The sequence below is a fragment of the Rhincodon typus genome, chromosome 10, assembly GCF_021869965.1.
Source record: "Rhincodon typus isolate 14 chromosome 10, sRhiTyp1.1, whole genome shotgun sequence".
Classification (NCBI taxonomy): domain Eukaryota; kingdom Metazoa; phylum Chordata; class Chondrichthyes; order Orectolobiformes; family Rhincodontidae; genus Rhincodon; species Rhincodon typus.
Window position 1 is genome coordinate 27,644,638 of NC_063341.1, and position 25,205 is coordinate 27,669,842.

The 25,205-nt window shown below is 38.7% G+C and overlaps 1 protein-coding gene across 5 annotated transcripts in view; it reads right to left on the reverse strand.

Annotated features, from left to right (window-relative positions):
* The window catches only part of kifap3a (kinesin-associated protein 3a), a 202,386-nt gene that overhangs the window by 140,192 nt on the left and 36,989 nt on the right, over positions 1 to 25,205 (reverse strand). For 4 of the 5 annotated variants that reach the window (XM_048602252.1, XM_048602255.1, XM_020527062.2 and 1 more), the window contains exons 2-3: positions 22,385 to 22,516; positions 8,124 to 8,278 (exon numbers count right to left, since the gene is read on the reverse strand). In XM_048602252.1, coding sequence (XP_048458209.1) covers positions 8,124 to 8,278; positions 22,385 to 22,516 — 287 coding nt within the window. The remainder of the gene's footprint in view (positions 1 to 8,123; positions 8,279 to 22,384; positions 22,517 to 25,205) is intronic. The other variant, XM_048602254.1, reaches the window with a different exon arrangement.

Genomic DNA, 25,205 nt, shown 5'->3' on the forward strand with positions numbered 1-25,205 from the left:
CCTCCTCCGACAGTTCGTTCCATACACGTATCATCCGCTGCATGAAAATGTTGCCCCTCAATCCCTTTTAAATCCTTCCCTTCTGACCTTAAACCTAAGCCCTGTAGTTTTGGATTCCCCTACCCTGGGGAAAAGACTTTGGCTATTCACCCTATCCATGCCCATCATGATTTTGTAAACCTCTAAGGTCACCCCTCAGCCTCTGACGCGCCAGGAAAAAAAGCCCCAGACTATTCAGCCTCTCCCGAAAGCTCAAACCCTACAACCCTTGCAATATCCTTGTAAATCTTTTCTGAACATTTTCAAGTTTAACAACATATCTTTTAACTGGTTGAAGCTTATTTTATTCTCAAGTTTTACATTGTATTCATATCAGTGGTAAAGTTAATATAACATACAAAAAGTAACAAATAATTGAATGATAATTAAAAACTCATTAAGAATGGCAGTACAGATGCTGTGTCAAAGCTGCACTAAGTGGGAGTTAAAGGATACCACTGCATTCTAGGGCAAACATATCTGCAATAAGTGTCTGAAGTTGAAGCAGCTTTGGCTCCCAATTTACGAGCTGATGGCCAAATCATAGACACTGCAATGCATCAGGCAAGGGGAAAGTTACCTAGACTCTTTGGAGCAAGCGAAAGTCACCCCTCTTAGGATAGGGTGTTCTGACATGGTCAAAAGGCAGAGACAAGTGGGTGTGACTGCAGTGAGGCAGGTAAGGCACACAGAGGGCAGAATTGGAGGAGCGTCAGCCTCTGCAATTACCTCACGGGTTTGAGGTTCTCTTAGCTTGTTTGGATGGCAGCAGGGGCTGCAGCATAGATCAGCTAAATGACCATGCTACTGTAGTACAAGAAGCCATTCAAGCAGGGGAAGCCATTAGGAATGCAGTGGTAGTAGGGGACAGTATAAGTCAGAATTGACACTACTCTCTGAAGCAATGAGCACGAGTCCACATTGCTGTGTTGTCTGCTCGGTGCCAAGATTCAGAACATCTGTTCTGGCCTGGATAAAAAGCTTGCAGTGAGGGGGATCTCAGTGCATGGAGGCATAGGTAGAACTATGCAACAGGTTCTACAAAGCTAGTATGAGGATTTAGGCACCAAATTAAGCAGAGCCTCAAAACAAATAATCTCTCAATTAGAACTCAGCCACTTGCAAATTGGCACAGGGTAAACAAGGTTAAAGAGATGAACGCATGACCGAAAGATTAGTGTGGAAGAACTGGATCCTTGTCCATCGGGCACCAATACTGAGCAATCCTTTCTGCTGGGAGTGTATACCTAAACTGTACTGGGACTCGTGTTCTTGCAATCTGCATAAGTAGGGGAGTAGAGCAGGTTTTAAATTAAAGTGGGTGCAAAGCCGATACCAAGGGCCTAATTTGTGAAGTTCTGATGAATCAAAAAGTGGGGGAAATGCAATATGGTAGGAACTAATGTGCAACATGGGAGACAGTGACAGAAAGGGACAGAGAATGCCAATTTAAGACCAAATCAGCAGATAAAAGGTCAAAACTTAAGGCAATGTGTTTGAATGCAGAAAGCATGCAAAACAAAACAGATGAACCAATCATACACATTGAAATAAATAAAGTACAGTCCAGCGACCACAACTGAGATGTGTTTGCAGGATGATCCAGATTGTGACTTGACTATTAAAGGATGAGAGACATTTAAGAAGGATCGGAAGCTAGGAAAGGGTGGAAAAGTGGCTCTGTTACTTAAAGATGGTATTAGCACAAGTCGGAAGGATCACCTAAATTAAGAAACCAGGGTTTATAAATAATCTGGATAGAGACGAAGAATCAAAAGTCAAGAGGTCACTTACGGGAGTTGCATACAGGCTCCACAATAGGACACGGTAACAAGGAAGAAATAAATAATGGAGCTGGTCAAAAGGGTCCAGCAACTGTCATAGGGGATTTTAACCTGAACACAGACTAGATTCACTCCAACAAGTTAGAAAAATTTTATGGGACAGTTCTGTCACTATGGTTAATCAAGAGTGTCAAACATTGTATCAAAATATTTTAAAAAAGCAGAAGATTAATAATCATAGAATCATGGAATCCCTACAGTGTTGAGCAGGTCACTGGGCTCACTGAGTCAACACTGGCCCTCCAAAGAGTCGCCTAGAGCCAAATCCCTACCCACTCCCTGTAACCCAGCATTTCTCATGGCTAATCCACTTAGCTTATACGTCTCTGGACACTAGGAGCAATTTAGCAATCCACCCAACCTGCACATCTTTAGACTATGGGAGGAAACTGGACCACCTGGAGGAAACCCACAGAGACATAATGACAATGTGCAAACTCCACACAAACAGTCACCGGAGGGTGGTATCAAACCCAGGTCCCTGGCACCAAGGTAGGGCTAACCACTGAGCTACATTACCATCCCATGATGGGAAATAAGGAAAAAAGTAAAATATAATATATACTCTAATAAGAAATTAGAGTTCAACAGAAAGTTAGTCAAAAATATAAAAACAGATAAGAAAAAATTCTTCAGATATTTAAAAAAGAAAAAATGTTGAAGTGTTTGTCTTTTACAAAAGTAGTCTGGAGGCTTAGTAATGGTAGGTATAAAATTGGCAGGCGAATTGAACCGATATTTTGCACCAGTCTTTCCTTGAGAGCATACAAGTCGCATCCCAGAATGCGCTGTAGATCAGGAAACGAAAGGCAGGGAAGAACTCAAGAAATTTATAATTACCAGTAACGTAGTACTGAGTAAATTGTGGAACTGAGAGTTGACAAATCCACAGGCCCTGATGAATTTCTGAAACAAAGTAGCTAGTGAGATTGTTGATGCTTTGGTTTTTAATTTTCCAAGACTCAGCAGATTCAGCGGAAATTCCTTTACATTGGAAAATAAGGTTTTGGAGTAGATTTGTAGCTCGGGTTGTGGGTGTTGAGGTTGTTTGGCTCGCCGAGCTGCTTTCTTGTTTCGCAAACGTTTCGTCACCATGCTTGGTAACATCCTCAGTGCAGCCTCCAATGAAGCGTTAGTATGTTTTCCCGCCTGGTTTTTAAACTCTGGGGTCTGTTGAGATGGGTTGCCTCACTTCCGGGTTTCCTTCGTAGTGGAATGTATATGGGATCGAAATTGATGTGTTTGTTAATGGCATGCTTCGTGGAGTGCCATGCTTTCAGGAATTCTCATGCCGGTCTCTGCCTAGCCTGTCCCAGGATCTTGGTGTTGTGCCAGTCGAAGTGGTGGTTCTCCTTATCCACGTGGATTGAGATGAGTGAGTATTGGTCGTGTCTTTTTGTAGCCAATTGGTGTTTAAATATATGTATTCGTTTAAATATATTTAAATAAATATGTTTAAATATGTATAAAATAAATGGTGTTGAAAATATTTAATGTAATACCATTTTTCAAAAAGGGAGGGAGGCACAAAGCAGGAAACTACAATCAGTTAGCTTAACATCTGTCATAGGCAGAAGGTTAGAAGCTATTACCAAGGACATTCCAACAGGGCACTGAAATAAGTTCAAGGCGACAGGCAAACGGAACATGGTTTTGTCAAAAGCAAATTACATTTAACTAATTTACTAGAGTTCTTTGCAGTAACTTGTACCATAGATAAAGGAATTTGTGGATGTGTTGTATTTAAACTTCCTGGAGACATTTGATAAGGTGCCACACCAAAGGTTGTGGTGGAAAATGAACGCTAGTACTATAGGGGATAATATATTGGCATGGATTTTAAAATAAACAGCCAGCTAACATGAACTACAGTAAAAGGAATAAATGGGTCATTTTAAGTTGGCAGGATGTCACGAGTGGTGTGTCAAAGGGGTTGGTACTGGGGCTTCAGCTATTTACAGTTTATATAAATGATCTGGATGAATGGACCAAAGTTATGGTAGTTAAATTCGCTGGCAACACAAAGATAGGTGAGAAAGTGACTTATAAAAAGGACATAAGACGACTAAACAAAAAGGGATACAGTCAGGCTAGATGAGAGAGAAAAGATCTGGCAAATGGAGAACAATGTGGGAAAGTGTGAAAAACTGTCCATGTGGGCAGAAAGTACATAAAATGAAACCTATTAACTAAATGGTGGGAGGTTGCAGAGCTCCAAGTTACAGAGAGATTTGGAACTTGCGTGAATCATGGAAGCTTAGTATACAAGTAAAGCACATAATCAGGAAAGTTAATAAAACGTTACGCATTATTGTAATGGGAACTGAATGCAAGAGTAGGCAGGTTATGCTTCAATTATACAGGACATTGGTGAGATCACATTTGGAGTGCTGTGTACAGCACTGGTCACCGTATTTATGGAAGGACGTTAATGCATTGGAAACCGTTTAGTGAACGCGTGCTACCTGGAGTGAGCAATTTGCCTTATCAGGAACGACTGGACAATCTAGGCCTGTGCCCTTTGGAGTTTAGAAGAGTCAAAGGTCACATAACTGAAACAGAAAAGATCTTGAGGGGACTTGACCAGGAGGATGTCAAAAGGATGTTTCCTTCTGTGATGGAATCTAGAACTAGGAAATCTAGAACCAGTCAGAAATAAGGATTTTATTTTCTCTCAGGGTCTGAGAATCATTGGAATCCCTTCTTTAAGGCAGTTAAGGCAGCGATAGATAGATTCCTGACTACCAAATGGATGAAAGATTACCAGGGATATGCAGGAAGGTACATTTCAGGTTAAAAACAGATCAGCCGTAATCTTATTGAATGACGGTGCACGCTGAAAGGGTCAAGTGGTCAACTCTTGCTCGTTGTTCATATATTCGTTTCAGTAAGTGTAACAGCTCAGTCATAAGTCACCTGTCCTCAATCATAACTGTTTAAAAAATGTACGGACGTCCAGGTTCTTGAATGTTTCTCTAGTGTATCTCTGTACTTAAAATAAATACATGTTTTCATGAACAAAGGTTGCCGACTACATATAGAACATTAAAATGAAAAATGAACCATCCATTTGTGCCTTGCCATTTTTCCAATTTGACATCCAGCATTGTATAAATAACTGCTGCAAATTATTCTGACACATTATCCCCCACAAAAGTGTTAACAACAAAGGCCTACCAAGTAATCAAAATAGCTGAGCAGCAGCACCAATTTGTCATTCAGGATACTGTGTCTTCACCATGGTAATGCATGATTGGTACAATACTAAATCTGCTGACAGATGGGCACAGCCAAGTTTGAATGTTTTGCCTTTGACAGCAATGTTTGACATCTCCATCTGACATGTCACTGCTGCAAGCAGGCCCAGATTTGTGCCAGCCCGCCAACATTTTTGGCCATGAGACTTGGCAAATTCTCAGCATTCCTCCAAAGGTATCCCAAATAATTAATCAGTTCAGTTGATCTGGGATAAAACAAATACTCGCCCACGAAACTACAGGCCCACATTGATTTCAATTCATGTCCAAACAAGGGCATATTGAAAAATTTTACCATCTTCTACCATGTGAAAAACAGCATTTGAAAAGTCAGCTATCAAAAGCATTTTTAGCACTTGATGGGTTTCCTACTGACTCAGCCTAACTTGTTTGGATTTTAACAGTTTTGTTTAAATTGGGAAGGCTGAAGACATTGCTGAAGGAACAGGTAGGATATAAATTCCTTTTCCAAGGTGGCAAGAACAATGGAAAGTAAGTTGAGTTAATTGGGCAAGAGTAATCATCAGGGCATTGAGAGAAACTCTCACAATTAAGTTTCCGTTCTTCGATGGAAACATCAAATTAAGCCTATTTGTGCATTTTTCCATTACACTAACTTCCCCTTGCAGTGCTTCTGCAAAATCAGTGGGGACTGTGTGCTTCAGACGGAAAGATCACGGCATGTCATAGTCACTCAGGCCTCAATATGAGCAAAGTGCGGGTTCAGTAAGAGCATTGAATCCTTGAAAGTGAACGGCTACGTATGTGCAGAGGGCACATTAATAGTAATGTAAACTGCCTCAACCAAAATAGAGGAAGTTGTAGGGTAACTGGCACCACAGGAATGACAATTGAAAAGGGGACAAAAGGAATGGTTGGTAGGTTGTGCATCATAGGCAGAGCTTGCAGTTCACTCACAAAAATGCAAAATTGGAACCTTGCCACGTTTTTCTAAAATTAATAAAGGTCAAAAACTGAAACAAAGCACTTGCAAAGTGGGAGCAGTAATTAGTTTTCTTCAAAGGAGGCGGAGTGTAGCACTGGAATGTGAGCCCAAGGGGCCAATGCACTCAAGTGATTAAACAATGCTAGCCATCTGCCTTCAATTCACAGTTAATCTTCAAGTCAACATTCTTCAAATAATCCAATTCAGATAGGCACTCATGAAGGACTCATTATGAGAACAAATGCCCACTGATCGCTGCCTTGCAATCTAGGAGTTCAAAAATACTCCACGTAAAAAGGCTTTGCCAACACAGCCTCATCCTTTCAATTGGCCAAGACATACACACCAAACTATGGAGAAAGGTCTATGGAAAAACTATTTTAACTCTGCCTCTTCCTGACAAACAACAGTAAATTGCTAAGACAACAAGGTGCAGGGCTGGATGAACACAGCAGGCCAAGCAGCATCATAGGAGCAGAGAGGCTGACGTTTCGGGCCTAGACCCTTCCTCGATTAGGTGGAGTTGATGTTACAAGGTGGCACACAAGGAAAAATAGAGCAATTATCTGGCAGAGTGAGAGACTGGCCGGGCAGGTGTGGTGGTGGACAGGAGTTGAGGGGGGGGGGGGGCGGACAAAGGGGTGGGGGGGGGGGGAGAGGCGGGGCTGGGGGTTTGGGGGGGGGGGGGAGGAGAGGGGGGTGGGGGGGGGGGAAGAAGAGGGGCTGGATTTTGGGGGAGGGGGTGGAAAACAGGGCTGGAGGGGGCAGGGCAGAAGAGGCTGCAAAGAAGGATGCCATTAGAAACCTGTCAACAAAAGAATACCCAGTTAACTAGGAGCTGGGAAAACTTGAAATGACTCAGGTAGTCTATCATTTGCAAACAAATGTGGCATTTATATCATCTCCGACTGTTTGTGATCACTACTAATGCGATGAATCCTTGCAGGTGTGTTTCGGAAGCAATGAGGGCAGGAAGTGTCAGCTACAGACACTGAAGTGTGCGTGAGACATTGACCTACATAATGTGATGCCAAGTTTTGCAGTTCATCATCCATAAGGAGATGCAGCTGTAGTGGAAGAGTTACAGTGAGCAATGGGTGTACAAGTATTAGGCAACTGAGAAGACTGTCACTTTGACTTCTGTAGCCTAGCAGATCACTGGCCTTGCAATACTGCTGCCTGTCCCTTTTCATTGGGACCACAGCAATCACATTGCAATGTCTGCCCAGGCTGGGCAAATCTGGTGGGCTAGCCCCCTGGTATGGTCAGCCATGAAGGGGCTGACCATCTGTGATCCCCTCCAATAGTGCATGGAGGACAGTTACTGTAAACCTTGGGCCAGTTGGGCCTTCTTCAGACTTATTGTTCATTGCTAGGGGCAACCGCCACAGACGAATGAGCAATTCTTGGCTTGCAGCACCTCAAATGGTGTCCAGCTGACTTTGTATAAGGTGCCAGAGCCTTCAAACCCAGAAGGTCCTGCCAGTAGTGAGGCAGACCATGCAATTTGCCAAGTAACCATTAGCGCAATTTTAACTTGGGTAGATAATAAGAACAGCAAGGTAACTCACTCAACCACTGGCAAATATTATAACTTACATGGGAAAATTTCACCCATGGTAAACTAATCTATCCACTAAAGCCCCTTGGGTTAATGATGGCATCTGCTGATGCAAGGCTTTAAAAAAGGCTCATTTGCTCCAATGTCACTTACATAGTGTCACCAGCATTCAATTATCTACTTCTGAAGTACAGTAGTTTAAGAATAAAGAGAGTTATTATAATTGAAATGCATGAAACCACTTTTCAGAAAAGAGTACTGTATTTGATGCTAAGATCCAGCTCCAATAGAAAAATGTAACTTCTCGATGAATAAGATCTTTGCATACTGGATTTTACAGTTTTACATCAAAAGAACTCCAACAACTAAAACTGTAAATTTACAACTGCAATATATTCCTAATAGACCTATGCAGGTTTCTAATTACTTGAAAACACTGGTCAGACAATTCACCACGAGTTCTCTAAGTGATTTACCTCTTCCTGGAGGACTTTCTCTGCGATTCTGAAGATAATAAAGCAGCTGTTCCACCTCTGCCAGCTTACTTGGATGGATGAGTTTGCACTCTTCAACCACCTTTCGTGCCAGAGACGCAATGTCAGTGTTAGCATTCAGACTTTTCAAACGAATGCTGAAAAGGAGAAAATGTAGTTAGCATCTTCCAAGAAAATGAATGTATCAAATGACTGCAGAGTTATTGGGCCAGAATTTGGTATCAAAACTCAGCAATGCTAATGGCTCTCATTATAATTGATGGATAAGCTGTGCAAAAATTTCACGTGATGAGCAAACAATGAAAACCTCAATTATCGTTCAGCTTTTGAAAGTGGCATCTTAGTTTCAGCCACTCTGCTTTCTTACACTCCACGGGATGTTGCAGCAATTACCCTTAAGCCAATCACAGAGAATTAATGTTGATCATTACAAGTGCAACTTTACTTTCAGTGCTGTGATATTAATGATTGCCATTCAACTTGACACCAAAAATAAATCATGACAAGTATATAGACTCATTTCGTCAAGATTTTTAAACTTGTCAGTAATAAAAAATTTAATTTTTCTTAGGTCCCATCTCTTCTATCTCTCAACCTAAATTTTCTGTTGAGCTTTACTTTTGCATGTGTACCTGATTCTACATTGAATTCAGTCACTTTAACCCATATTAAAATACTTCCTGGATTGCACAAATAAAGAAACTTTTAAATAGTTAAGTAGGCATGTAGGGCACTAAATTCTGAACAAATTTTGCAACCAGATGCTTATGTTGAGAGATGCATTATTCTACTTCCAAAAGAAATCTTGAGGTCAGCATATTAAATTTTGGTCTATATCTGCCAAGAGTCAATACTTGCTGTGAGAAAATGAAATCTGAAAAAAAACACTTGGTAAGGCCTGCATTTTAAATTGGCAATGGAATCAGACTTTCAGGGTCCTTTCTGCGTAGGATATTTCTCAACATTGAAAATGAGCATACAACTTGCAATACAGCCAAGAATCTGTCAGTTCACTTCGCTTTTTTTTAAATTCAGTCTGTCTAAAAAAAAAAGTGAGGCAGATTTTTATTCTAGGATTTAAATTTATTCAGGGCTGAGAGTGATTAAGCCATAATTGAAAGAAAAAGTAGCAACTGCAACAGTAAAAAGTTTAGTCATTGAAATAATGCAAGCTATTGTTGCAAAACACTGGTAATAAATTAGAGGAATATAACCTGTACATTACCACAGCTAACTGTCATTTCCGAAAACAGGATCCCTCTAAAAAAAAACTGCTTTCCAATTACAATCTACCAAGCTTTGCTTCCAGTATAAATTGGAATGATGCAAGTCATTATGATTGTAGGTCCCAATGACTGATGCTTTTGAATTATTGACAGATGTATCAAACCTTTTTTGAAGTGACGAAGAAGATTGATGAACGCAGAGTCGTTCACCCTGTCTATATGGAATTCAGTAAGGTGTTGACAAGGTTTCACATGGTAGACTGGTTAGCAAGGTTAGATCACATGGAATCCAGGGAGAACAAGCCATTTGCATACAAAATTGGCTCGAAGCGAGAAGACAGAGTGGTGGTGGAGAGTTGTTTTTTGGACTGGAGGCTTGTGACCAGCAGTGTGCTGCAAAGATCAGTGCTGGGTCCACTGCTTTTTATCATTTATACAAATGATTTGGATGTGAATATAGGAGGCACGGTTAGTTAGTTTGCAGATGACACCAAAATTGGTGGTGTCGCGGACAACAAAGGTGGTTACCTCCAAGTACTTCGGACTTTGATCAGATGGGCAAATGGGCTGAGGAGTGGAAGATGGAGTTTAATTTAGATAAATGTGATATGTTGTGTTATGGTTGGGCAAATCAGGACAGGGCTTAGCTGTCAAAGGGGCCTTGGGGTGCAGGATCATGGTTCCTTTAAAGCGGAGTTGCAGATAGACAGGGTAGTAAAGGCAGCATTTGGTACACTTGCCTTTATTGGTCAGTGCATCGAGTATAGGAGTTGGGAGGTCATGTTGTGGCTGTACAGGACATTGGTTAGGCCACCTTTGGAATACTGTTTTCAGATTTAGTCTCCCTGCTATAGGAAGAATGTTGTGAAACTTGAAAGGGTTCAGAAAAGATTTACAAGGAAGTTGCCAGGATTAGAAGGTTTGAGCTGTAGGGAGAGGCTGAATAGGCTGGGGCTATTTTGCCTGGAGCATCACAGGCTGCAGAATGACCTTATAGAAGTTTATAAGGTCATGAGGGGCATGGATACTGAATAAGCAAGGTCTTATCCTCAGGGTAGGGAAGTCTAAAACTAAAGGACATACGTTTAAGGTGTGAGGGGAACAATTTAAAAGAGAGCTGAGGGGCAACGTTTTCACGCAGAGGGTGATGCATTTATGGAACGAACCATCAGTGATGAAGGAGGATCCGGGTACAATTACAGCATTTAAAAGACATCTGGATGGGTGCAAGAATAGGGAGGATTTCGAGGGATATGGGTCAAATGCTGGCAAATGGACTAGATTAATTTAGGATATCTGGTTGGCATGGACGACTTGAACGGAAGGGTGTGTTTCCTTGCTGTATATCTCTATGCTTCTAAATATAAATGTGCTTCAGCAACGTTACAGCCTAACCTGATGGCACCAAATACTGATCTCTAAATGTTGTTATTTCAGCATCATCTGCTTTTCCTTCAATAATATTATGAATTCAGAGGAGAACAGTAAATGTGTCTTTTTTGCAAATAAGTGAACGAAACAATAAGTGCTAACCTTTCCAAAAGCACTTGCATCCCAAAAACAAAATTAAAAAATCTGGGGTAAATGCCTGTCTGGAAGGATTCTAACAGGTTCAATTGAAGAAAATCCTCTTCAATTCAGTCTTTAATGATTAAACCCCTTATCCCAAGGCATTGCTTACTCTGTTGGGTTCTTGTGGCAGTATGTTCCTACCTCTAAACGAGAAGGTTCAAGTCTCACCGATGCTTGATGGGTCACAATGTCAGAACAAGTTGACTAAAAATATCCTTCTCCCTCAGTAATCAACAAATAAAAGGTTTGAAAAGGAGTAATCGCAGTCATGTTTGTATCACTAAAATTATAAATGTTTTTTCTCTAAGGAACTTGCAGAAGTTAATAGCTATTAGAAAAAGCTCCTATGTGTTGTTTGCTCTATTGCTGTTGAATTTTCTTTTTTGATTAAAGCCCAAAACAAAATTTAGCACCAGTCTACCATATCTGAAGCACGGGAGGATCCAGTAGAAGCTTAGAATAAATTCAAATTGAACAAATTTACATCATAGGAAAAAAAGTACAACTCCAAGAGAAGACTTCTTGCTTTGAGTACACATATGGTTTTGACTTTAAAAATCTATAACTCTAAACACGCATGTCCCATGAAAATATAAAAATTATGAAATTGTTCTACCCATCTTATATAAACAGAGTCTTTCCTATAGGCTTCTAGAGATTTTCAAAAATTAAAAGTAAAACAAAAGTAACATCACCTAACAGGACTGCGTGCACAAATGTAAGGTTGAATGCTTTGATTGGCAACATATGGAGATGATAAAGAACTTCAAAGCTCAGCATTCCATACCACTATTATCGTCGCTTGCAATATCTCATGGGAAATGCATAATCTCCTTGCTACACTCATTTCATTTACAGGTTACTAAAATCCAGCTTTTCAGAGACATCAGTTTAATATAATCCACTGTTAAACAAGAGGAGCCCAAAATTCCTGTCTTTTCAAATTTCAAGCAAAAAATGATCATGAAAGAAAGGTGAACATCAGGAGTTGGGAAATAGCAGACTATTCCACTTCCCCACAAATATGCACACCATCAGGAAGTGCAAGATCAAACTACAAATGAACTTTCCTCATAAGTGGAATCAACTAATTCCACCATTTTCAATTGTGTATTGTTTATGGAATAGTTTTACAGATTTAAATATTTAGCTTTTAAAATGTTTTTATCTCAAGGTTGAATTCTGTTTTTTTGTTGTTGATACCTTATCTGGTTTAGCAATATCTGTTACTCCTTTAATCAGTCTGGGCAATCCACCTTTATGCAGTTTGACTCTCATGCCCAAAAATTTACCATAAGTTCAGGGTTCACAATCATACCCCCTTGTGACTTCAACTGAATGTTTTTGCCCTTTGTGCTTCTTCAATCTCCAAGGGTATTGATGAGGCACAGATTGCTTTGAATTGTAAAATGTTTTATGGCATTGTTTTAGGTTCTTTTGTCTCTTTTCATAGATAAGGCTTCACTCCCCATGTCTCAAGAGCATCTTTATTTTCTAGGGCATGTCTTTGATAATAACAAGCTGTTGGATCCATTCTTTAAGTTACAATGCTAATGTTTAAAAGTTGTAAAGCGACAAATAGATTTCATTGCAATTTTTCATTAATAATTAAGAAATAAAAGTTAACAAATATATTTATAGTAGGTACTTAAGCAGAAATGAGCTTGACTGGAATTAAAACATTAAAAGATGGCTTTCCACCTCTACCAATATATAATTTTATAACGACCTTTGTCCATGTAATCATACCAGTTACAGGAGCAAACTGGTCTGACTAATAATTATTTCAAATCTACAACAGTTCTTTGATCAGTTTAATAAATGAATGGTCCTCAAGGTAGCCATCAACTTTGCAAAGCAGTTAAAATGATTCGCATTTACCTGATAACTTCCACACTGAATTTCTCAAAGTGCTTTCCAGTTAATTAAGTACTTTTGATATGTAGCACTGTTGTAGAAAACTTTGCCTCCAAGGATTACATTACAAATAGGAATCACACAATCAAGAATTATGCTCCCTGGAATTTAGAAAGGTGAGGTATGATTTTATGAAAGTTTAAGACATCAAGGGGAATAGATTCGAGAAAATATTTCAAACTGGTTGGGAAGTCTAGAATTTGAGACAAAGCGTAGAAATTAGAGTCGGATTTTTTGGGTGAAATCAGGAAGCATTTCTACACACGAAGTGCAGCTCTCTTACACAAGGGCAATTGATGCTAAATTAACTAAGTTTAAAATCCCAGAATGATAGATACTTCAGAAACAAAATATTACATATACTGGAAATTCATACCAGTGGTGAGAGAGAAAGTTAACCTTTTAGGTCTTCGGCCTGTACTGTTATTGATATATTTTTTAAAATTCAAAATGCAAGTTATTATTTATATTGCAGGTTTGAGTTATTAGTCAATAATTAATAATTTTGGCCTGGTCTGCAAGCGTGGAATTAAATCATATTCTGCTTAATTGTGGCTAGTTGTTAAAATAGTTTCTGTAGGTAAGAAGCCACAGGCCTAGCCCAAAAGAAAGGTAATTGATTTTACCCTCACTTCTTTATGGCTAAATCTGGTGTAAGCTCAGACACACGGCTATGTTTAAAACAGTACCTTGAACTATGTAATACGGCTGTGTATTAGTTTGAATGGTTATGTTGTGCTTTAATGTGTTTTAGGTATTAACAGTCAAATTTGGAGAACATTCGGATGTATCATTTGAGATGAGTTTATGACTAGGTGGTGGCACTACATACTAAATGGATGCATTAATTATCGATCGATGCATCTTATCTTGGTAAAGATCTACGGAATTAACAAACTAAGAAGGTCAAGCTGTCATGAAACTGAAAATCTTAAGTTGATTGGCATGTTAAAGAATAAATGAGATGAGAAGAAGTGACATCAATAGGCTCACCCTTACTTTTAGAGGAACTAATCAGGAATTGGGCATGGGGTTCTCAGCCAATCTAAGACTGACCATGAACTGTTCATGCACGAAAAAGCCAATGTGAATTCAGGATGTCTTTGATCATGCACAGGGGTTAGCAGCAAGCAAGAGTTAAGACGACTGGGTTTCAGTGGTTCAAAGAGGAAGATCAAAGACAGAAGAACTACTTCAGTCAACAGAACTGGAGACATTTGCTCAGATACCAAAAAAAAGTGTCATGAACTGGCAACTGGCATCTTAAAGTAAATGGACTATAAAACTGCTTTTATTAAGTATCATTTATTTTGTTCTGATAAACATAGGTAATTCAGCAAAACTTGTGGAAACATATTTGTACCGGAGTCCCAAACCCACACCCCCCGAAACTAAAAATGCTTTCCCCTCCACACTTCACTTCAGCTCTGAAGGAGAATCATCTAGACTCGAAATGTTAGCTTGCTCTCTGTCCGTGGATGCTGCCTGACCCACCGTGATCTCCAGCATTTGTTGTTTTCAGTACCAATTTGTACCTGAAATGTGTCTTGAAATTAATCAGGGCTAACAGACTTTAGATTGGCTCTTAATTCTAAGCCTGTAATTGTAATTGATTTCAGTCTTAAAATTAAAGTGAACCACAATCTTGTTCGGGAATTTGGAGCAAAGGTGCATACATGGAGTTAGATAAGAAAACAACCATGATCTCACTGAATGGTGAAAGAGGCTTGAAAAGCTAAACGACTTCTGTTCTTATATCAAGAAACCAAGGAAAAAGCTCCTGTACATTTTTAAATAGTGGTATGAGATGTGCTTGCCTGCTGCTCATGCCCTTAAATGAAAGGAGTCATCTCTGGCAGTGTAGCACTTCACAAGTATTGCTTTCGAATGTCAGCCTGCATCTTGTGCTTAAATCCCTGAAGTACAGCTCAAGTTTGCAAAATTGAGACTCCACCAAGAGTGCTCCTTCTGAGCCACACAAGCACAATTCACAGCTGAATAAGCTAAAGATCAATCACCATTGTAATGCTTTTTTATTGCCTAATTAATCTGTGCACCACTTACAGTGGAACCCAGTATGCACATTAAGCAAAAAAATCAAAGAACTGCAGATGCTAGAAATCAGAAACAAAATGAGAAATTGCTGGAAAAATGCAGTTGTTCTGAAAGAGGATCACTGGACCCGAAATACAAACTCTGCTTTCTTGCCACAGATGCTGTCAGACCTGACGCACATTAAGCAGATTCTTGATTTGATCCCAAACTTGAGATTGCTATGCTTCATTGTTGTCCTAAGTGAAATTAGAAGAGTATAATTCAGTGTTACACCCTTATTCAAGGCTGTCCATTAAAGGCACCATAGGGGATGATTCTCTCCCCTCCCCAACGTGATGGTTTGTTCTTTCCATTCTGCTAGTTAGACACACCCAAGGTTCTGCCATTTTCACATTCCGATCACTTAATCTGCACTAACACCTTTTCTCCCCCAGCACTCCATCACCATCGCCACCACCACCCCCACCACCCCCACCCCCACCCCCACCCCCACCCCACCCCCCGTATTACACACATGCTGTCCCCTCCATACTTCACATCAGCTTTGAGAGAGTATCATCTGGACATAAAACATCAGCTTGCTCTCTCTCCAGGAATGATGCCTGACCCGCTGTGATCTCCAGCACTTTTTGTTTTCAGCACAGATTCAAGCAACTGCAGTAATTTCCTCCTCCTTTGATCATTTCTTCATTGGTGCCTATGCCTCCTTATGCCAAGGCTATCATCTCTGGTATTCCCTCCCTAAATATCTCCTCTTTACTACCTGTTCCTCCTTTAAGACATTAAAACTTCTTCCTTTCACCAAGTTTTTGATCATCTGCCCTAATGTCTCATCAAGTTCTATTTCATAACGCTGCCGCAACATGCCTAGGGTTTTTTTTTTAACTACATTAAAGATGCCGCACAAATACAAATTTTTACATTAACAAAAGTACTGGTAAATTTTAACATTCCATATGCAAAATCCAACCTACATTTCATAAAAGTACTGATTCATCATATTTTACAAAATAGGAAAACAAATTTTGTACACATTTTACAAATTTCAAAAAAATACTTCTATACATTTAAAAAGGTTAAGGTAAGAGTTTCCACAATCAGCCTGTTACTATTTTTATATCATTGCTATGGGTAAATGCTGCCTGAATTATTTCATTAAGTGATGAAAGATGATGGGAGATTAATAGTGTTAGACTGAGCCTATCAGACTTGTATTGTGAAGATTAATCACCATAATAGCAAATGTTTCAACAAAATATTTGCAAATATCTAACTGCGAAAGAATTCCCTGTGCTGATCTGTCAGCAATGAGCTAGCTTTTACTTAAAAGCCACAATGGTTGGTTGAAAGTTCATTTCCTTTGAAATCTCAAGATTCTGACAAGAATTTTTGAACATATCCCAAGGGATTTTCAGACTAAGCAACACTCTCTCCACCCAACAAAGCACTCTACGGAATAATCTGTGACCGATCACTGCTACCAACTGCTAGTAATACAGAATTTATGAGTGCTGCTTTTACAACAGGAACACTTGAAGCTTCTTGATTGAGGGTGCACAACAACCAACGAACCTCCCATACCATCCGAAAGAGAATTTCAGGGTCCCACCAATAGAGACGAATAGAAATTTGCATTTCATCCATCTTTCAAACGGACATCCTAACAGATCATTTTTGCCTAACTCACGTCCGAGTTAGATGATTGATAACTCAGCGGATTAGATAGGTGATGCAAAGTCAAATAGTGCATCAATTAAAGGTGGGGTGGGATCAGAGAAAGGCAGGATATGGCAATCCAATAAACCAAATATACAGCAAATTGGGCCTGTGGGAATATATTGAGGTTATCACCAACAACAGCAAAAAGATACCACATTTTTTCAATTCATTTACTAAATTGCAGAGCCAGTTCTCCAGAATTCCCTTTCTCACCTTCACCTTATCAATTCTGTTCGTTCAGGTTCTTCTTAAAACCTACATCATTCTCAAACGACTGAGAGATTCTCTTGTCCAGAAGGTAGTAGAGGCTGGGTCTTTCATTTTATTCATGGCTGAGTTAAGTAGATTTCTTGACAGACAATGGTCAGGAGTACAGACAGGAAAATGGAGCTGAGACTACAAACAGACCAGTCACAACTTTACTGAATGGTAGAGCAGGCTCAAAAGACCAGATGGCCTGCTCCTAAGTCCTATGTTCCTCAAGTGCTTTGAAACTTCTTGCAATCATGAAAGTCACAAGTTGATTGATCAGTTTTGTTTCTCTCAAGTTACTCTGTTCCTCCATTGCTTCTAGGCTTTTCATTACTTCTTTCACATTCAGTTCTATCTTTTTCGGTCCAAAGTAGATGACTTCATACATGTCTACATGAAAGTGCACTTGCCAGAGTTTCTCTTGCTGTTTGACACATCTTTGTTACAAACGTATGTTATCCAAACTATTAGCTCATAACGTCACGTTAGACATACATACATATCTTTAAATTTCTGGAGAGAATATTTTGTTGTTCTTTGTTTTGAAAAAAAATGATGTTACAAAGCCAAGCTGCTTAGATGGAGATAATAAGTAGACCAAACTTTCAGAGGGAGAGATCACATGCCCAATTTGTGGATGCAGAAGTATTGGTTTTGTATATGGTCAGACAGAACTTGCCAGAGAGAAAAGTCTTTGACTTTGCTTTACCTAAAACCCCAAAGTACGAGTGTTGAAAACCACTGGAATACTTCACTGCCACAAGCAAGGATTTTCAAAAGAGAAATTGGAATCTATACCCCAGTCTCTATAAAAAGAGAATGCAGACAGTAATTACCAAACCAGGAAAAAAGCCTATGGCTAATGGCATATGTGGAAAGCAATTTCAGGTGCAGACCAGCATTTGTACAATCTGAACATTTCATTTGTATCAAAATTTAACTGTTACTTGGCCAAAGTGCTTTTAAGAAAACATTGCAGAGTTTAATTATTTTTCTTCTCAGACTTGAAGGTGATGATTGCGCGGGTATTATTTTTCAACAATATTTGTACATAGTTGCACATTTTAAATCTTTTGTTAACAATTTTCACTTGAGTAAAATTTCTTGTAATAAGCTAGTCCTTTGTTGGTTATTTTAAGGAGTCCAGCTGATTTGTTTCCGATCCTGATCTACATAGAGTCTATTACATATCACCTTTATTTTAAAGGACACACCACTGTACACAAGAGCCCTCTAACTTCCTCAGGATAGATATTTTCTGATCAACCCATTCAGAGATGTAACTGAACACCTCTGGAACAGGTGGAGCTTGAATCCAGTTCTCCAAGCTCAGAGTTAAGGATACTACCACTGTGTCACAAGAACCCAAGTTCCTCAGGATAGTGCCCAAGGCCCAACTATCTTAATGATCTTCCCTCTAATGAGGCAGAACCGGGATGCTCATGTCATTCGTGTCTCCTCAGATGCTGATGCAATCAGTGTCCAGATGCAGCAACACCTGGATAACATTCAGGCTTGGCCTAATAAGTAACAAGTAATATTCGTAGCACACAAATACCAGGCAATGATCATCTCCAATAAGATGGAATCTAACCATCACCCCATAATACTCAATAGCATCTGGATCCTGTACAATCAACATCCTGGTGGCTAGTGACCAAAAACGGAACTGGAGCAGATCAGTAGCTAGGAATTCTTCAGAAAGTAACTCACCTATCTCCCCTGTACCTGTTCATCACCTAAAGGCACAAGTGAGATGTGAGATGAAACAAACAGTCTCCAACTGCCAGGATGGGTGTATCTCCAATAATATTGGAGCAGTATGCTAACCAGAACAAAACAGTCTGCTTGATTGGCACCCCATCCACCACGTTCAACATGCATTCTCTTCACATCAATGTAGAGTTAATGCAGTGTATACCACCTGAAATGGAACAATATCACCATTCCTTCAATCTTGTTGGGCCAACATCCTGGAACTCGCTTAACATCTCTGTGATGATCATACAGCTCTAGTGGTTTAAGAAGGCAGCTCACCGCTACATTCTCCAGGGTAATCAGGGATAGGCAATAAATAATGGATTGATTAACAATCCCCATTTCCCATGAACCAATTTTAAAAGTTGTTAAAATACACTGTAAATGTATTATATTACATCGACCATTCTTATTGAACAAAAATGCTAACCGTCAGAAATTGATTCCAAGGACAAGCAGCCTCTTTAGTAAAGCAAGATTTTAAAATAAGCCTGCCTGTTAAAACCGTACAAAGGAGCCCCTTTGACAAACACTAAAATATTTGTTTTCCTAAAAAGCAGAAACTAAAAAAAATTCAGAATCATCAAAATGAAATTTACCAATATGTTCAAAATTAACTCGGGTAATAAGAGATGCACTGTTAAAATTAAAACACTATTTCTCCCTGGTCAACAACCTCTCCCCAACTTAGGAAATCCTTCATCATTCAAACCTAATAAATTTGATGTTTGAGTAAGACAGTGTCCTCTTTGTCAGACCACATTCACTTAATTAGCACTAATAAAGAAATGACTGTACACTCTACTTATTGGCCCAGAGGCTTATTCTCTATTACAACATTAATGAACTAGCCAACTTCCTTCACTGTTTCTACTTACCAAACTTTGAACAAAAACTGATGTGAACAAATACCAAATGTCAGCAGAAAGAAATCAGGCAAGAAAAATGAAAGCTCGTCTTTCAAGATCAGAAGTAAATATTTCCTAAATATACACTAAAACAAAATTTTTTAAATCTATGAGGATTCAATATTTTCGTTGATCTTGATTGTTTTTGGCTAAGAGGTCTATGGTAAACAAACACCATTTTCATAAAAATAAAACAAATTAATATATGGTACAAGGGAAAGAAGTTGCACATCTGCTGTATACACATTCACTAGAAACTACACTTTCTATTTTGAATACTAACTACAACAGAAACAAAAACATTTTACATCACTCATACATTTGCGACACTCAGGTCACAAAGATACTGATAAAACAAAATCGAATCTGTTTTCACATTAAGTCACAATCAAATTTATATTGTTACATATATGTAATTTCATGATCCGTATTGTGATACTATGGCTTTAGGAGGTGTATTTTGTTCTTTTTGTTTGAAGAGAGGTTTTAAGACTGAGGTACCGAGCTATCTATTGAAATCTCAAAGCAAACAGCTCAAGGCGCCTGGGAGGTTTTCTTTTAAAAATTAGAACAATAGAAGCAGACTGAATGGGTGTGGCAAGCTCCCACAGAACCAGAAATTCTGGTTTTAGTCTTCAGTTGCAGTTATTGCTGGGGTTTTGAAGCTGGGCTTGGAACCTGTAGCACATCGCTCCCTGTTCATCTCTCTCAGATTCTCTGGATGTTTCTCCTCCCTCCGTTACAGCTAAAAGGTGGGGGCTCTCTTCCTGCTGCTAGAATTGTAGTGAGACACAATCTATTTTACCGAATTTTCCTTTGCCAATGGTGCGTTTATGGGATGTCACTATATTAGAACAGTTACTGTTTAGTAGTTAAAGAATCTATTATTCCAAGTTGTCCAATATAGTTAAGTTATTCCAATTTCATCTTTCTTTGGTTGTATTTTAACTATAGTGTATGAATAAAGTGTTTTGTTTCACAAGTGGTAGTCTGACCAGTTTAATTCCACCTGGAACCCAATGCCAATACCTAAGGCAAAGTTAGGGTCCAGGCTATCTCCTTAATACTTGGAGGGAGAGTACCGTAACAGTACATTTCAGGAGTGTGAGACAGTTTGAAGATTTAATTTTAAGATAAATGAAAACACCTGTTTTGAGAAGCTAGTGATTAGCGACCAAAAGTAATTGCAAACATAGGTCATCCTTTGGTTTATGTTCTAAGCACAGCAGGAAGTGCTGGAAACAAAACAAAGAGCTACCTTTCTGAGTTTGTGGGTAGAGACTTGACGTCTAAAGTTCTCCAATTTGGAGTTTAAATTATTCATATGGCATCCCAGAACAAAGGGGAGGTTCAGGAATTATAAACAATTCATGTAAATCTCTACCCTCCAGATAAATTGGGGAATGGATTGGAGCAATATATTTCTTTGGATCTGTATTTTGTTTGTCCACTCGGAAACAGGCACTGAAGTCAGCAGCAGTTTGGAGAAGGCACAATGTGCACCACAAACTGTGAACCAGTAACAGAGGTCTATCAGGAACGATGGCATTTCTGATTTGGAGTCACTAAACAAACATGTAATGGAGCCTATGCTTGAGTTAAGAAGTCTGCAATCATGAAGTGCAGAGGCAAAGTTGGAGGATTCCTCTAGGCTGAAGCTTCTATGGAGTATCCTAAGAAATCTCATACCTTGAAGAACATCAGGAACAGTGCGGAGAATCATAGTGAATGGCTGAGAGCTTGGTTTACTCCCAGGAGAAATGAAAGAATCCTCAAGATCCTGTGTACTGGGTGACTCCAATAGAACAGGGAACATTCTGTGGGATTTTCAGGTTCAAATAATTGCCTTTGGCTGACTTTCATCAATCCCTTGCTTTGGTTATTTCCAATTAATTACTTTGAGGTATTACCTTATATTTAATTTCCAAAATGTGGAATCGAAGGTAAAATCAACCACACAAGATGTGGCCTCTAATTATGGGTGAAACGTACTGAGGTTTTGCTCAGAGATTGAGGGATTGACATCTTCAAACAATCGTTAATAAAACATACTTGGGTTAGTAACCTTGTCTAACTAGCGTACAGTTAAAGTTTTTGTTAAAATGTGAAATCATGTAATGTTCAACAACTTTCGTCCCAATTTTCAAAAGGTAATGGAGCAAAGCTATTTATCACTACTTCTATCCCACAATTAAACCAGTAAGTGCACTTAAAAAGTACATCATTGTGCCACAATGTTCCAAAATTGTGAAAAACACTATACAAAGACAAGTCCTTCTTTAACTCTTACCAACTACTTTCCATAAATTAGATTTCCAATGTAGGAATGTTGTCTAGCTATTTCTGCACCCTTAGATTCCATAACAGGAACAGTCATGCCAATGTATTATCATATACTTCCTGGTAAGTTGAAAAAAAATTTAAAAATATGAAATCTGAAAGGAAAATGGACAACTTGAAACAGAAGAATGGTTGTCTGGCCAAGAAATGCACAAGGGAGATTCAGCTAATGGTGTGGAGAAGATCATATGCATTCAATCTCTCCTTTCAAGACAGAAAATAACCAACATACAGAACAAATATTCTCCTTCATAAACTTCAAGGGTTCCTGAAGACTCTAGACTTTTTGCATCCTGTACCTATACAGCATCTTTTCCATGAGGCAGCTCTTCTTTAAGTGTTCATTCTGTTGGACAGTTTTCTCTTAATTGAAATTCCACCTCAGTGCATGCTTGATATTTTGCACTTAGTACGTGGATAATATTTATTTTTTGATTTGTTTATTTTTTTAAAATTACAATGAGACAAGCAGAATAACTTGCTGTACATTACTCACATTTTCTGACACTCTTTACGTTCTCCCAACATGGTATCACCCATCTCACCCAAAATTGTGGCTTCAACTTCATAATGAACTACCAAAGCCTTCTCTGTTGGGTGGACATCTATGTTGCCTCCTTTCACTTTTCTAAAGAGAAACAAATTGTTGTTTAGATTTGGAAAAAAAAAATTATACAAATTCAAATTCATTCTGTATGAAGAAATACAAACAATTATACAAGATTCAAATATACCTATATAGCAATACATAGCAATGATTTTAAAACAAAATATTTCCAATTACAATTGCAAATGAGTCTCATGGTCAGGGAAATATTCATTCGAACAGCAAGTCAGTAAAATTAATACACAGTTCTTAAAAAAAAAACTTGCACGATTAGATCATTGGTTGTTCTTGTGAAAACAGCAAGTTCTTTGTTCTACAGCATTTCAAAAATCAACGAATGATTCTGTGGACTATTCTATTGCTACAGCATGCATGTTAAGGATGTCAATCCCTCAATCTCTGAGCAAAACCTCAGTACGTTTCACCCATAATTAGAGGCCACATCTTGTGTGGTTGACTTTACCTTCAATCCCACATTTGGGTAATTAAATATAAGGTAATATCTCAAAGTGATTAATTGGAAATAACCAAAGCAAAGGGTTGATGAAAGTCAGCCAAAGGCAAAAAAATCAACTAATTCCAATCTCGACATGAGGTTCCAGGCTTGAAAACAAACTACACAGAATCTGGCTTCAATCCATAATGACAATGCATTATGAGATGTAAGATGTACATTTATATATAAATATCGTACTTTCGATAGTGTTTGGATTTTTGAACGAGTGGAATGGGGGTCTGGATGTGTTTATGGGGACTTCATGATTAATTTGTGGTATGTCTGGAGTTATGATTTATTTTTAAAGCAATATGGGAAAGTGCCTCTTGTGAGATAATTGGGATTTTCTGCATTGGGAGAGTTTTACAAACAGAGTAAATATTGAATAGCTTGATTCCTGTTTAAAAGGACAAGGATGTGTTTTGCTTGGGGAACAGAAATCCATAGCTTGCAAAGACTGTCAGTTTATAGAAGTCCTGGATGAAGTTAGAGGTGTGAAGCAGTTTCTTCTAGAGAAAGGAGTTAGTTTAGAACTGTTAGAAAGTGGGTTACCATCTGTGTAAGTTTTAGAGGAGCAACATTTGGTTAGAACACTGAAGGGGTTATTCAAAGCTGAGAACGTTTAGGCTTACTTGACAAATCAATGAAGAGGCTACCAAACTCTCAAGGCCAGGAATTGAAAGAAATAGTTAAAATAAACCTATGGATGTGATAGAGAAAGAAAGCCTCTTTCAGGTATTTGTATACTGTAAAGTGATGGTGGTGGGAATAGATGGGATTGCATTTTTACTGTATGTTTTGAAATATTTCAAATCATGTTATATGTAACTAGCTTGGTGTGTTTCATTCTATTTTTCTTTTGCATAATAAACTTGTTTTATTGGTGAAATCAAATCTACAGCATTGCACACTTGTATTTCAGAGAAAGACCACCTTGCTAAGTAAAATAAAAAATGAGCTATCAAGCCAGATTCAAGACTGGGGTCTGACATGTCCAATAATAACATTAGCTGGGATCAAAAGTGTCATTTGCTTCCAGTGTCAGTCATTTAATATTCGTGACGCTATACCAGCTTAATATAGCTATTAAAATAATTTGCTATCAAATACAAAGCAGAAATGTCAATATAAATGACAAATAATAGACCCTCTTAACCAAGCAACTTGCTAACAGCTTGTTGTAGAAATACTGGGTACTCTGACATGAAGACCTGCACTTGGAAAGCACCTTTAGATCCGCAAAATGTCAAAAAACATTTTACAGCCCCATGACTCAGGATGGAGTGTGCAGCTTGAATCCATGGCCCTTTTCTCAAAAACGAGTTATTTAATCAATGTGTCAAAGATAACCTCAAGTTTATGAATCAGACATTTGCACATGTAGAGAATGCACTCTCATGCATGCTGTTATGCTCCAGATTGGTATTTATTTTCTGACTTAAATTTGCCTCCAAAGTAGCAGCATCATCCAAATGCTTATATGAGCAATACATAGGAGATGTACATGGGAATACTCATACTGGCTTATTGAACCATTAAAAAAAGTACTTAAGTGAAATTGAGGAATATATCATGTTATTCATAAAAACAATTAAAAATTGGTTACATTTTTGTTTTTTTCCCCCAATTTTCTTCTCACCATTAGCATGTTTTCAACAATAACACTCAAAGCTTCATATACTTCAGTATATAAGGCTTTTAGTAGAAACAGGGTGCATAAGAGGAAGGAGCTGTATCAGTCTTGGTCAAAGATAGTATCATTGCCCTTGAACAAGATACACTTCCTGAATTAGAATCTATATGGTTAGAGGGGAGAAACAGGAAGGAAATAGTGACCTTACAGATCTCCAAACAGTGGGCAGGAAATAAAAGTAGGCAGATTATGGAACTCTGCAGAATAATTAGGGCTAGAATTGCTGGTGATTCAAGTATCATAGGATAGACTGGGAACAAGGTGGGGTGTGGGGCACACAAGGGGAGAAATTCCTGCAATGTGTGCAGGAGAACTTTCTGGAAAAGTATATTTACAATCCTACCGGGGGAGGGCTGTGCTGGATCTAGTCTAAGGAATTGAGGCAGGCCAAGTGGAGAACATCAGAATAGGAGTGCATTTGGTAAACAGCAATCAAAATAGTACAGTTCAATATTAAGTTGGAAAAGAATAAAAATCACTGATTAAGATCCCAGTCTGGAAAACGGCAGATTTCAGTGGTC